This window comes from Cucurbita pepo, chromosome LG14, assembly GCF_002806865.2.
Source record: "Cucurbita pepo subsp. pepo cultivar mu-cu-16 chromosome LG14, ASM280686v2, whole genome shotgun sequence".
Lineage (NCBI taxonomy): Eukaryota > Viridiplantae > Streptophyta > Magnoliopsida > Cucurbitales > Cucurbitaceae > Cucurbita > Cucurbita pepo.
The window spans coordinates 8,263,842-8,278,000 of NC_036651.1; the positions used below are offsets into that span (position 1 = coordinate 8,263,842).

The window sequence follows — 14,159 nt, forward strand, 5'->3', positions numbered from 1 at the left end:
TAATTAAAATATCGATTCATTTTAATGTCAATATCGAACCTATTGAGATGTGAAAATATGGTCGAGAATAACAATATTATTGGCGCTTTAATAAAATAATCTTTTTTTAAAAAAAATAAAATATCCCGACCAATAGTATAAATAAGAGTAAATAACGAGGGCAGAAACGTAATTTGGAAGAACAAGTCCAACATTCTTCATTTTTCTCACATGGGTTATCGAATTTAGCCTTCCAAATTGGATCATTCTTCGGAAAAACCTTACCAGATTCTGTCTCATTCCTTAATCCTTCCAACATTTTCCGGCGACGAAGAATCGGGTATGAGCTTTATACCATGCTATCTGTATCACGTCGATTAACTCTTGCTGCTAAAATTTCGACGATCTTTGATCTTGGTTTCGATTTTTATTGCGCGAATTCCTTGATTTCATTTGAAAAAATGAGCTCTACAAATATTATTCTGTGTTTAGAGGAATTGAATTGAATTTTTAAGGTGGTAGTATGATTAGCTTGATCGATATTGGCTGCATCTGTTTACTATCTCCAGCACCATTAGATTCAATTTCTTCACATTGCTCTTTTTTCCCTTAGAAGTGTTGAAGATTAGCAGGACTCTTCGTGAAAACTAAATAATGTGAGCATAAACCAATTTGGTGAAGAAAAATTACAGAAGAAATAACAGACGGTATGAAGATTGTTTGTGATTAGATTGCTTCATGACACCATACGCAATGTGCATTTTTGGTTCTAGAATTTAGCAGTTGTCTGCAAGACACAGATGGTATTGGCTATTGGATACTTCTCCTTCATTATCTAGGTCTAGTTTGATAACCATTTGGTTTTTGTTTTTAGATTTTTTTAGCGTTGTGTTTGTTTTCTCCCTATTTTTTGTAACAATTTTCATGGAAGGATTTGAATTCTTAGCCAAATTCCATAAACGAAAACATTTTTCAAAACTACTGTTTTTTTTTAAGCAAAATTCTATCGTTCTGTTTCAAAATTCAAACGTCGATTTTGAAGCAGTCTCTTACTTTATAATTAGGACCCACCTCTTCTACCTTTTAAGGTTTTAGATTTTTCTTCTTCTTATCTATATCCTCTTTGCAAGCCAGTAAGGTCCCATCTTCATGTCTAAACGTATTTCCTAGGTATTTATGGTCCCAGTGGGCTGATCTCAAGTCTTCTGGAATCCATTTCAGGTCCTCCATGCCAGTGGAAGTGCATTTGTGAGACTATTAGATGTTCTGTTTTGCCAGTTTTGAAATTTGATTCACACCTGGATCTAGTACAAGTTAGATCTTTCTTGGATGGTTATGAAACCTTTGCTCTAGGTTTTCGTGCTCTTATTCTCTTGAAGTTTGATTTGCGTTCTAAATATTGAATTGCATATCATCCTTGTGGTGTATTTCTTACAAGCCACCTATAGGAATGGATGATAATCTAATTCAAACATATGGTTCTGAATTGTTCACCTGATGTTCCTCTTACTTAATATACAATAAGGAACTTTTTCATTGAAAAAACTCTATTGAGAAAAATGTATGAATACATGAGGGTAATACAAATCATAGGCTGGGGTCGAGAAGAAATTTCTAGTTATTTTTTGATGTCGGGATGTCATCTACATGTGCATTCCCGTTCTCCGAAGTGAAAATAAAAGGTGGAAAACAAAGAAGTTGAGCTATGTTGACTATGGAGGTTGTTCTGGTTTATTTATTTATATTGTCTATTAGCACCCGGATGCACATCGATCTATAATGTGTGAGATCCCACATCGGTTGGGGAGGAGAACGAAGCATCCTTTATAAGGGTGTGGAAATCTCTCCCCTAGCAGATGCGTTTTAAAAACCTTGAGGGGAAGCCCGAAAGGGAAAGTGTAAAGAAGGCAATATCTGCTAGTGATGGGTTTGGGCCATTACATAATGTGACGATGGATTAAGCTGATCATATATCTTATCTTTATAAAAGAGCATACTAATCCCAGAATCAAATGAAATAAGATTATTTATTCAACAATCTAGTTTAAATAAGTGAGAGATAATTGTTTTCACTTGAATGACTTGTCAAAATTAATCATCTACTAAAATATCTGAGAGCTTTTTGATGAGATTAGCAGTAAGTACTAATAAGGGTAAAGCTTCCCCTTGTTGTGAACTCTTGTCTAGTAGTCGACTGAATTCATATAGCAGGCCAAAGCAATGCAACATGTGATGACACACGTTGTGCCTAATGGTACTGCAAGGCCCCAAATTACCCAAACATATGGTAGGAGGGGGGAAAAAGGGAAAGGAGGGTAATCTGACATGAGTAAGGGGGGTGTGAGCTCGTTGTTGTTGTATGGTAAGTCGGCGAGGGGAGTGTCGTTATTTTGGGATTTGAGTACATGTAAGCTCTTTTACGAGTTGTGTGGCTAAGGCTTTGGGTAGGAGATGCTCCCAGCTCTCTCGAAGTAGCTGGAGAAGTTTGTTTCCTGTTTGTGCATTTTCCTATTGTTTAGTTGCTTGTTGTAATCATTCGTTTCCGAGCCATTATCAATAGAACAGTGTCTCCCCCTGTTCCATCTCTGGTTTCTGGTGCATTTTGTGTTACTTAGCGTTATTGCAGGTTGTTGTTAGGGAGAGATTCCTTATAGGTACATGGTAATCTGTATATTTAGGCCAAGTTTGGAAGTAATTTAATGGTTTTTTTACCAAAAAAATGTGTGTTTTTGGCGCAAATGGTTAATCCAGAAGCACTTAAAAGTGATTTTAAGAGTGTATAACTAAACATCAAACTGATTTGTTATCGAGTACTCGGTTGTTTAGACACATACCTACACAAAATTTTTCGACGATGTTGTTTACCAAGCTTTATCTTGGCGTAAACTGTCTAATATTTTTATTTCCTATAGTTATACCTTCCTCGTTGCAAATTGGGAAAGTCTTTTGTGAACACATGGACCGTCCCTTTTGTAAATTTCAATCATCAATTATTGTCTCTTATTAAAAAAGAAAAAAAAAATCGAGTACACGACTAGTAAAGTGATTATAATTACAATACTTGACCCCCAAATGGGTATTGTATGTTGTTCACAGGAAATAATAACACCTCTAAATGGAGTTAGCAGACAAGACGGTTGGATTTTTGCTATCGCTTACCAGCTTGTCCATCTTCACTTACTATACTTTCTGGGTCATTATCCTGGTAAGTTCATCTTCCATGTTCATAGATGCTCTACCAAATGATTTCATTCGGTGTACTTGATCGTGTTACTGTCGGTTAAAGTATTGATATAACTAAATTTGTCTTAACTCGTCTACTCCAACTTTTAGATTGATGGGTGATTTAACCTGGTACTAGAGGGTTTCGTGTTTGAACTCATGTAATGTCATTCTTTTATTAATTAATATTAATTTCTACTCGTTGGATCGAGATTGTTAAAGTATTTGATATAATTAAATTTATGATAGCTCGTGAACTTAGGTGATTTTAATGTATTTTGCTTTGTTTAATGGCAGCCGTTTGTGGATAGTGATCACTTCATCCACAGCTATTTCTTACCACAGGAATTTGCCATCCTCATACCTGTATTTGCTGGTGTGATACTTCTTTGCTTATTAGGCATATTTGTTGGAATTGTGATGCTCAAATCCAAAAGGAAGAAGGCATGAGGACAACTCTTTGGCTGTTCGTTTTTTTTTTTTTTTTCAATTCTATTGGGTCGGAGATCAAACCATTGACTTTTGTATATTTATTCACTAAATTATTGACTTTCGTATGTTTATCCACTAAATTATGTTAAAAGCTAGCTATGTAAATATAATTTTATTCAACGATCATCCTCTCATACATCCTCACATTATTCATGTTACACGTTTCTTTCTATCTACTTTACAATGTATACAATTTTATTCAATTAGGCATTTCTCGTCTCTAAACGAGCAAGAGAGACGCCTTATACCTGCCTCGAAAGCATTTTAACAATATTAGCTATAACATAGATTTCAAAATGTTCTAAGATCAAAAATTTGTTGGGAATAACTAAAATGAAATTAAACAAAANAAAAAAAAAAAAAAAAAAAAAAAAAAAAAAAAAAAAAAAAGACGACATGAAAGCACCAAACTACCACCACCACCATACCATATTGAAAAACTGGAATTGGAACTAAAATCCTTCACAAAAATCCCAGCAGTGTGTTTGGTTTGGACTCCAACGTTATAAACAGCCCAAATTTGAAACCTAACATAACTTGAACTCTCGAGTCTTCTTCAAGCAAAGAAATAGGTAAGAGATTCAGACTTTGATCAACATTCAAAACTGAACCCATAAACCATTTTCAATTTCTTGACAAGATCGTCATGTTGGTTACAGTCATCTGCCGTCCAAATATTTTACCCATTTGCTGTTTGTTTCCAGTCGCTGCAAAAAGATTTACAGGCACACACCTTAGTTTTTCATGCTCAAATTGTTGCCACTAGTTTCTATAACACTGCTAGCATTTTTGACAATGCATGATCCAAGCTGCATTAATCAATTAAACCTTGTCGAGAATTTCTAAACAAACCATTTATAGACCGAAAGAAACTTCTACCGTGGTAAAAGAATAAGCTACTCCTATGCAAACACGCTAGATAGGAAAGGGTTTCAATAGGGACTGACTTCGTATGAGATCCCAGATCGGATGGAGAAAGGAACGAAGCATTCCTTATAAGAGTGTGAAAACCTCACCTAATAGACACGTTTTAAAAGTCGTGAGGCTAACGGCGATATGTAACAGGCCGAAACGGTGTCTACTAGCGGTGAGCTTGAACTGTTACAAATGGTATCAGAGCCAGACACCGAGCGGTGTGCGACTTTGGGCTCCCAAGGGGTGGATTATGAGATCTTACACTGGTTGGAAAGGGAACGAAACATTCCTTATAAGGGTGTGGAAACCTCTCCTATTAGACACGTTTTAAAAATCGTGAGGCTGACGATGATACGTAACAGGCCAAAGCGGACAATATCTGCTAGCGGTGGGCTTGAACTGTTACAAATGGTATCAGAGCCAGACATCGAGCGGTGTGCGACTGTGGGCCCCCAAGGGGGTGGATTGTGAGATCTCACACCAGTTGGAGAGGGGAACAAAACATTCCTTATAAGGGTGTGGAAACCTCTCCTATTAGACACGTTTTAAAAATCGTGAGGCTGACGATGATACGTAACAGGCCAAAGCGGACAATATCTGCTAGCGGTGGGCTTGAACTGTTACAAATGGTATCAGAGCTAGACACCGAGCGGTGTGCGACTTTGGGCTCCCAAGGGGGTGGATTGTGAGATCTCACACCGGTTGGAGGGGAACGAAACATTCCTTATAAGGGTGTGGAAACCTCTCCTTATTAGACACGTTTTAAAACCTGTAAAGCTGACGGCGATACATAACGGGCCAAAGCAGACAATATTTGCTTGCGGTAACCTTGAATCGTTACAAATACTCGAATCGTTACAAATACTCATGGCCGATGCAGAGCGGTTGATAAGGTGTAATGGACAACTAAAGATATGGCTTCAAAGCTCTAGATTAGTATAATCTAAGATGCAAATTTTATGCTAACAATAACAGAAGTATATGGTTAACATATGCAGCAAATGTATGCTCAGATATTCTAATCTCAATGTCTTATACTGACCCAACATGTGAATCAAAATCCTTTATTAACTCCTAGAACTCAATTGAAAGAAAATTGCAGCAAGTTTTCCAGTGAGAGAGAGAGAGATACCAGCAAAATGATCAAGCCCAGGAATTATCAAATGCAGCAGAAGTAATTGCCTGAGAGAACTCTTGAAAATTGATTCTGCCATCGCCGTCGGTATCGGCTTCCCTGATCATTCCGGTGAGCTCCTCCGCCGTGAGAGCGTGGCCGAGTTTGGCCATCGAGTGAGCCAACTCCGCCGCGGTGATAAACCCATTCCCATCTCTGTCAAACATCCTAAATAGCTGCTTTAATTGCTCCTCTGTGTAAGGGCACTTCGCCGATACCAGCTCCGGCTCCGCCAGAGCTACGAACTCCGAAAATTCCACTAATCCATTGCTGTTCGTATCGGCCTTCATTATTAAATTCTCAAGTTGATCCGGACTCGGCTTCAAACCAAGTGATCGTAAAAGCGATCCGAGTTCGAGTTGAGTCAAACTCCCGTCGTTGTTCCGATCGAACGACCGAAAGATTTCCCTCAACTCCGCAATTTGTTCGTCGTCTAACTTAATCGGTTGCTTGTCGCTCATGTTAATAAACAGAGCCCTAATTGCTTCAAAATTACTGTAAAACCTAAACAAATCCCCAAACAACAATCTATCTCCGTTCGCAACAAAACTCGAATTCCAAATCTCAACCAAAACCTAAAAAATGGACAATCGACATTCAATTACCAATTTACCTCCAGTTCTTCTTCTTCAGTAGAATCAGAAATCAAATCCTCAAGTTCTTAGGATTTTCCGCCCTGGATTCACCCAATCCACTCCATAAACAACAATAACACAAATACCTCGAATCAGGATTCGCCAAAACAAAAACGAACTGTAAATGTTCTGATTCCTGTTTTCTGAGCGGCTTTTGAGATCGAGATCGAGATCGAACGATCCGAAACGAGCACCAATGTCGTCGTTCTTCGTCGGTGGATCAACCGGATCACCCGTGAATATTCTAACTCACCGAAAAACCGGATCCCATAAGAATTTTGACAAGAACAAGAAGAATCGAAAACAGAGAAGTTTAAAACTTATTTTTATTTTTATTATTAATATAATTTTTTATATTTTCCATAAAAAAAAATTTCCCGGAAAATTTTTCCAAAGGGAAAATCCGATAGAAAAGGCGGGAATTTCGTGACAAAGTCGCACGTCTTTTAAATGCCGACGTGTACTGTTCCGTTGGGACTCCTAGTGTCAACTACTTTTTGAAATAATTTTCTGTGGATCCTCTGCGGACGTTCTCACCTAAAATCCTTACACCAAGATGGAGGCAACCAATCGCGTCTTGCCACGTCAAGTAAGAAAAGTTTATACACTTTTTCGTTTTTTTAGTTTTACTTTTCAATAAATTGTTGAACTAATAAATTGTTTTATCAAGTTCAACGCTCGAATCGAATTGACTATTTGAGTTCTTTTGATTATTATGTTTTCAAAACCGTTATTGTTTGCAAAATTCCGACTCCAATTATTTAATTTTGTTTCCAACAAAGAAATTTTAATACAATAAATATATATATATATATATATATATACGCGCAAAAGCACCGAAGCTAAAATGAACAAAAACGAACACAAGTTGAATTTTTTATTTTTTTTTTCCTTAGTTTGTTTATATTTGGTTATTAAAATTTTAATTAAGCATATTTAAAACCATATATAATATAAAATGGCCACAACTAATTTGAATTTATTTGAAAATGTGATTAAAAAAAATAAAATACGAATACGAACATGAACACTTGAAAGGCTTAATGAAAAAAGTTGTCTAGCATGTTAAAGAGCAATTGATCTATGCAAGTACTTTAAGAAGAGACCCTTTATTATTTTTATACAAAATCTAAATATTCTGCATACATATCAATCAAAAGATATGAAGAACAAGAAAACCAACTACATTTAGTTGTTGAAGAAACTCGTAGGAGATAAAATCACACACCTCGACTATTTTCACCAAGTAAACCATATGATTCCTACTACCTAGTAGTTGTCGAGAATACTCGTTGGAGATTAAATCACGTACCTTGACTATTGACTATCACTATTCTCACAAGATAAATTGTTTGACCAAATATATTTTTGGAGGAAACTCGTTGAATATTAAACTTTAGGTAGGTGGTCACCATAGTTTAATTTGTTATACTCATATGATGGTTAACCCAATAATCCTTCAAACGTGTCATAGAGGGTGGAGAAGAGCATTGGTCCCAAATGATAGGGTAGAGTCAATTGCCAAAGCCAATATGGGCATCACTAGCAGATATTGTTCTCTTTAGACTTTCCCTCAAGGTTTTTAAAATGCGTGTACTAGGTAGAGGTTTCCACACCCTTATAAAGAATGTTTCGTTCTCCTCCCCAACCAATATGGGATTTCACAATTTACCCCTTTCAAGGCCCAGCATCCTGGCACTCGTTCCCTCTCCAATTGATGTCATTCCCCTCTACAATCGATATGGGATAGAGGTTTTCACACCCTTATAAAGAATGTTTCATTCTCCTCCCCAACCAATATGAGATTTCACAAGTCACCCCCTTTCAAGGCCCAGCATCCTGGCACTCGTTCCCTCTCCAATCGATGTCATTCCCCTCTCCAGTCGACGTAGGATCTTACACAAAAGGGCTAATTCTAGGCAGGGAGTGAAAGACGGCCAGTAAGCCAAGTAGGAAATTGTTTAGCATTTTGGGAGAGAATCACACTCTCAAATGCCAGACAACGCAGTAGAATTCTTTTTCTTTCGGCAGTAATCGGAATAACGAGTCGGTTTTCTATCAAATATTGGCAATCTTTGTATCCTATGGCTACAACTGTTTTATATTTCAAGAACAAAGATCAACAATTCTAAAGATTCAGATAGACTAATGCAAGTACAGATCATGCTCACACATTTATCAGAATTTTGAAATGAATGTCCATACCAGATGCCGATTTATCCTTCTCCTTTTTATCCCCTTCACAAAGTAGAAATTAGCAAGGAAGATACAAGACTAATAAGGTAGATGCATGACCATTATATCTTCTGTATCATACTCATTTAGAAAGTAGTATCGTATGACCTAACATCAAAAATTAAGCAATTACATGCCAGACTCGACGCATTTTTGTACCATTATAGAAAGTACCTGATTTTCACTGATCTAGAAGAGCGCTCCCTTCTTTAACGAGAACAAAAAGACCACCATCACCCCTTGAGATTCGAAGATCTTCATCGAGGTATGTAATAAGTAGCCAGGACCTGTTACGATCACCTGGAATGGGTATCTTGAGGGGAGGCTGACCCGAAATGACCTGGAATAGACTCGCTATTGCTTGCTGTATTGGATCAAGAGTTTGTTGCACAGGGGATAAATTAATTTTCTGTCCAAATATATCTATATTTTCTGGAAGATCAAGCCTTGACTTTATCTCGGGAGGTTGCAGAATACCTTCTTTGAATTGAACCTGAACATAACTCGGTGAAGACTAGTCAGATTTAGAATAACAGGGAAAGAAGTATTCAGATTGTTCGAACATACTTGAACACGTGTTCAATAGAAACTCATCGTGTACAGAAACTATGGCTCAACCATTAATCATAATCAAACAGATAATTTACACGAAGAAACAAACACTGCATTCAAGTTCTACTAACGACTTGGCATACGTATATTTATTGCATCTAAAACGTTTAAGCCTGGAAAAAAGGATTTTGCAAAATGAATTAGAATTCTTATTGTTTTTATAAATCTACGCCCACCTGAAAGTCCAGACTCTAAAGACATCAAGGTTTTTCTTTATAAAGAAGATAGGATTTTCGTCTTGGTGATGTCTTAATCACGCGACATTCTTTAGTGACTACCACCTTCCAATGATTATGAACAGTTGGAAAGCTTATACTTAGTTTATCATGAGTCGGGTTCCCTCTTCCCCTAGTCCTTAGGCTGTTCCTGTATTTTTTTTCTTTGTTAAGAACAAAAATCTCTATTAAAATCACTCGAAGATTCAATCACGCAACTTCAGGTTCGATGTTACTCAAAGACCACAGGCCTTAGCCAGCAGGCTTGATTAGATATGTTTATTGCTATTCCACTAACTAGACTGTTACAAAGAGATTGAAGTTGAGAAGATGCACCAACAAAAACTAACAATCTAATCATGGGTCACCTAGTTTGTTTCGAATTCATGGGACAATATTCCTATTTCTTCTCTAATCTTTTAGGAAAAAGGTTATGTCGTTTCTTGCTCCTTTTCTCGACGAACTCTCTGAAATGTCTGCAAGTTTTGAACATAATAAACATGGTTCTTGTTCCATGTTTCAATGAATTCGTTATCTTCTTCGTTTAAAGGACACAGATTATAAGATTTATTCAAGGACAATATAGAGGAAACGAAACACCTTTGGTTTCTTTTCATACGAGGACCGAAAAAATTGTTGTCAAATATTCAAAAACACAGAACATGTAATTCTGAAAAAGAAAGACAAAGAGTTGTGCAAAGAAAAGCACCTGTATCCTTGAAGGAGTCCGAACTTCAAAGGCTGCAGAAGCACTGAAAGAAAATGTGGTGAATGGACTGGACAAAGTGATGGAGTTCACGACGGTAAGCGTATTTGAGTCAATTTCTTGAGTAATCTTCTCCACTTTCACTAATGGCAATGTTCCTAATGCTAAAAGCGGCAGAAGCTCGGAAAAAGCAGTATACCTAATCCATCATAGATCAAACATCGTATTCAGAAGCAGAATTCAACATTGTCGTTCAAATGTTAATGAACTTCGTTAATCAGAAGATGAGCTCTCTCTTTCAATCTCCATATTCGCATCTGAAGCTAAAAGCATATGGAATTCCATTTCGTGTGTTCTCTATGGTTGTTTTTTCCGATTGATTGAAGCCATAAATATGCATGCTAAGTGCTAATCAGGAGTCAGATTATAGATGAAGAACGAGTTTAAAATTCCGTAACAAACTTACACTAGAATCCAGTTACCATCGAGAAGTCCAGGAGCCTCCACCGGCGCCGGAGTTGGATTCGCCGCCTCCAATTGGTTCACAATCTCCAAAACCTCAGCTCTTTCCTCCAACCCAGCCCTAAATCCGATCTCAGTCCCATAAACCGTATCAACCAAACATCTCTTAAGCTCAAAAAGCTTATCATCCACAAACTCCTCACTCTTATCCTCAACCACAGCAGCTTTACCATTACCTCCATCAGCATAGCCATCACCGCCCCACTCGTCATCGTCCTTCGGGGGATCGAACTCCGAGAATCTCGAAAACGAAGAGTCAGGATCCGACTCAGCTTCTTCCCCCCACTCATCCGTGATCCCTGGGCGAGAACCGGCAGCATCTTCATCGCCGGAAGATGCGTCATCGGAGAGAGAGGAGCTCAGGCGAAGGGAAGGGAATCGGAGGGTTCCAGAATCTTTGCGAGGGAGATTGAAGGAGAGAAATGATGGAACAGAAACAGAAGGAAGAGAGGAGAAGAGTGGAAATTTAGGGTTGGCAGTGAAGAAGACGGAAGTCTTGGAAGAAGACAACAGAGAAGCCATTTTTGTGAGCTTATGAGTTCTGAGGCGTTCGAATTAACCACCATTTTCTTTTTCCTTTTTTCACTCAATATTTAAATCCTCTAATTAATCCACGGCCATAATTTTTCAGAACCGATTCTATTATTATTATTATTATATTATATTATATTTTATATATATATATATATATATGATAAAACATATATGATATTTATTTTATATTTTTTGTCCTGAATTTTAAAAAATACTAGACACGAACATGAATGTTCATGGTGTTAGACGAATCACGACTCTCTACAATGGTATGATATTGTCCACTTTGAGCCCTTAATCGAACCTCGAGGCTCGACTCCTTTGGAGCCTTGAGTTCCTTGGAGTCTTAGTCATTTTTTACTACCTTCGAGGATAAGTTTAGGGCATGGCTCTGATACCATGTTAGGAATCACAGATTCTCCACAATGGTATGATATGCCTTCGAGGATAAGTGACTTTGATACCATGTTAGTAGAATGATATTGTCCACTTTGATCATAAGCTCTCATGGCTTTGGTATGGGCTTCCCCAAAATGCCTCATACCAATAGAGTTAGTATTCCTCGCTTATAAACCACATGATAATTCCCTAAATTAGCCAAAGGTGGGACTTTGATCATCCAACCCATGGAACTAATCAAACAAATTAACATATAATTTATATTTTAAAATTATTAGGTTTAAATATTATTATTTAACTCATAAACTTCAAAATATATATATATATATATATATATATGTGGTGTTTTTTTTTTTTTTTAACTTCTTTAATTTCTTTTGAATTTTTGTTAACTTTAAAAAAATAAATAAATAATATTTATTTTATTTCCTAGATTTTTTTTAAATGTTTATAATTTAAAAAATATTGTTTTGGTGGATGAAAATAATTTTGGCTTTTAATAAATAAGGAAAAAAAGAGAAAAAATAGCCGATGATTTTTATACATTTTTATACATTTTTAAAACTCATTTATACCGTTGAGAAAAGAAAGGGAAAAATACAAAGTTGGGCCTGAATGGAACGTGAAAGCCCAAACGTTAGTTGGGCTTTTACGGCCCATTTGGATCGTAGCATTTTAGTATTAATAATAATAATAATAATATCGTTAGGAATTAAGAATATGTTTGTTATCATCCAAACATTAATTAATAAATTAATTAAAATTTATTAATATTTTAGTATTTTATATGCCTTTAATAAATAATAAAATTAATAAAATTTCAGCCTTTATTTAATATTAATTTATGGTACAATTGGATGAAATTGAATGTTTTGGTAAAAATAAATAAAAAAAATTGCCTTTTTATTTTTAAAAATGAAATTAAATAATTTGAATTCAAATATTTGTTAAAAAAAAAAAGTATTTTATTTTTGTTTTGGAAGCTGAAAGAGGAAAGAATTAATGATTAAAAATGATGAATATTCCTATGATTGAAAATAACTGAGATTTGTCTTTGACTTATTGACTCAATTTTGAATTTTTTTTGGACCGTTTCAACCTTCTTTATAAAAAGCACTATTTTTATTTACATCAAATCATTGTACTTTATTTACTTTATTTATTTATTTTATTTTCTCTAATTTTCATAAATATATCATTTCAAAAAATAATTTCATTTTTTTTATTGAAAAATTAAATACTAAAAAAAAAGTGCAATTTTGGTCAAAATTCAACTCTCAAATAATCCAATTTTCTCCAACTTTTAGGCTATTTTGTGTGGGGTTTTGGGGCAAAATAATGATTTCAGTAGGCCCCAAATGGTAATTTTACCAAAAAAAAGTGCAATAATTATTATTATTATTTGAATTAAAAGGAATTTGAACATTATTCCTGAAAAAGAGCATAATTGATACAAATTATGGAAACAAATTGTTGGCAATGTACCCGAAAAGAGAAAAAAAAAGTTGAGAGAATTTAATTATTTATTTATTTATTATTATTAAATACCCACCAATAATATTTAAATTTCAATTTAAAAATAAATTACTTTTAAATTAATACATATTAAAATATTATATCATTAATTAAATATTAAATATTTAAATTATTTTATTACCATAGAGTTAGTCTCGTAAATTTATCAATTTTAGGCTCTAGTTGTACCGACTCGTAATTTAGAGGTCGAAATATTTAATAGACGGGATCTCGATTATATATATATATATATATGGGCGCATTTACATGTAAGCCACTAATATATTAAATAATTAAAATGAATAATTTTCTTTTTGAAGGTTTAGATATGAAAAGAAATGATATAATAATGTCAACTCCAATTTGTGGGGCTATGGGGGATTTTGATTTGATTTTATTTTATTTTAATTATAAAAATATATATTTTATAATGACAGGTGGAAAGGGTTTGAGGGGCTGCCTTTATAGGTTTATAATTATGCTATTATTTTTTAATTTGCACTGAAAAAGAGGCATTTTATTTATTTATTTCCTATAATTATAATATCCCATACCTCACAGCCTTTTCATTATTTAATTTTAATAATACCTTTATATTATTTTAATTTTAAAAATTTTAATTTATTATCTTAAAAAATTTTAGTATATCGACGTCATAAAAGACAAAAAAAAAATTTAAAATAAAGAGGTAAATTAAAATAAAAGGGTAAAATGGTAATTTACTTCAAAAGTTGGGTCCGGGATTAAGACGGTGGCCGCCTTCAGCCCTTAATTATAATATTCAGTTTTTTGACCCTTTCAAATCCGCCCCCACTCATATTTTTTTCATGTCTTTGACTAAAACGACGTGTCGTTTTGAATTCACCCTATGACTTTTCAAACTTACGTGTCGGCTGCTCTATTTCTTTTTCTTTTTCTTATTTAAATTACGGCAAACCAATAATTACAATATTTCAAAAAATTTATTTTAGCGGCAAATCAATTCATAAATAAATAATTTTAGT

At 34.9% G+C, this 14,159-nt stretch overlaps 3 protein-coding genes across 4 annotated transcripts; 1 reads left to right on the forward strand and 2 right to left on the reverse strand.

Moving 5' to 3' along the window:
* Positions 1 to 186: 186 nt before the first annotated feature.
* LOC111810150 (dolichol-phosphate mannose synthase subunit 2-like) lies at positions 187 to 3,819 on the forward strand. The gene is made up of 3 exons (XM_023696737.1): positions 187 to 319; positions 3,076 to 3,184; positions 3,499 to 3,819. Exons 2-3 carry the CDS (start codon positions 3,095 to 3,097, stop codon positions 3,649 to 3,651), a joined length of 243 nt encoding a protein of 80 aa, XP_023552505.1. The 5' UTR covers positions 187 to 319; positions 3,076 to 3,094; the 3' UTR covers positions 3,652 to 3,819.
* A 273-nt stretch (positions 3,820 to 4,092) lies between these two features.
* On the reverse strand, positions 4,093 to 6,745 carry LOC111810151 (probable calcium-binding protein CML18). Its single transcript, XM_023696738.1, has 2 exons — positions 5,741 to 6,745; positions 4,093 to 4,400 (listed from the first exon to the last, which is right to left on the reverse strand). The coding sequence occupies exon 1, from the start codon at positions 6,241 to 6,243 to the stop codon at positions 5,752 to 5,754; it is 492 nt and encodes a 163-aa protein (XP_023552506.1). The 5' UTR covers positions 6,244 to 6,745; the 3' UTR covers positions 4,093 to 4,400; positions 5,741 to 5,751.
* A 1,757-nt stretch (positions 6,746 to 8,502) lies between these two features.
* On the reverse strand, positions 8,503 to 11,284 carry LOC111810152 (plastoglobulin-1, chloroplastic). Of its 2 annotated transcripts, XM_023696740.1 has the most exons (4): positions 10,652 to 11,284; positions 10,189 to 10,384; positions 8,827 to 9,145; positions 8,503 to 8,655 (listed from the first exon to the last, which is right to left on the reverse strand). In XM_023696740.1, exons 1-3 carry the CDS (start codon positions 11,227 to 11,229, stop codon positions 8,834 to 8,836), a joined length of 1,086 nt encoding a protein of 361 aa, XP_023552508.1. In that variant the 5' UTR covers positions 11,230 to 11,284; the 3' UTR covers positions 8,503 to 8,655; positions 8,827 to 8,833. The 2 variants fall into 2 exon arrangements, with proteins under 2 accessions (XP_023552508.1, XP_023552507.1); XM_023696739.1 differs by lacking the exon at positions 8,503 to 8,655 and having other exon boundaries at positions 8,685 to 9,145.
* Positions 11,285 to 14,159: the final 2,875 nt, after the last annotated feature.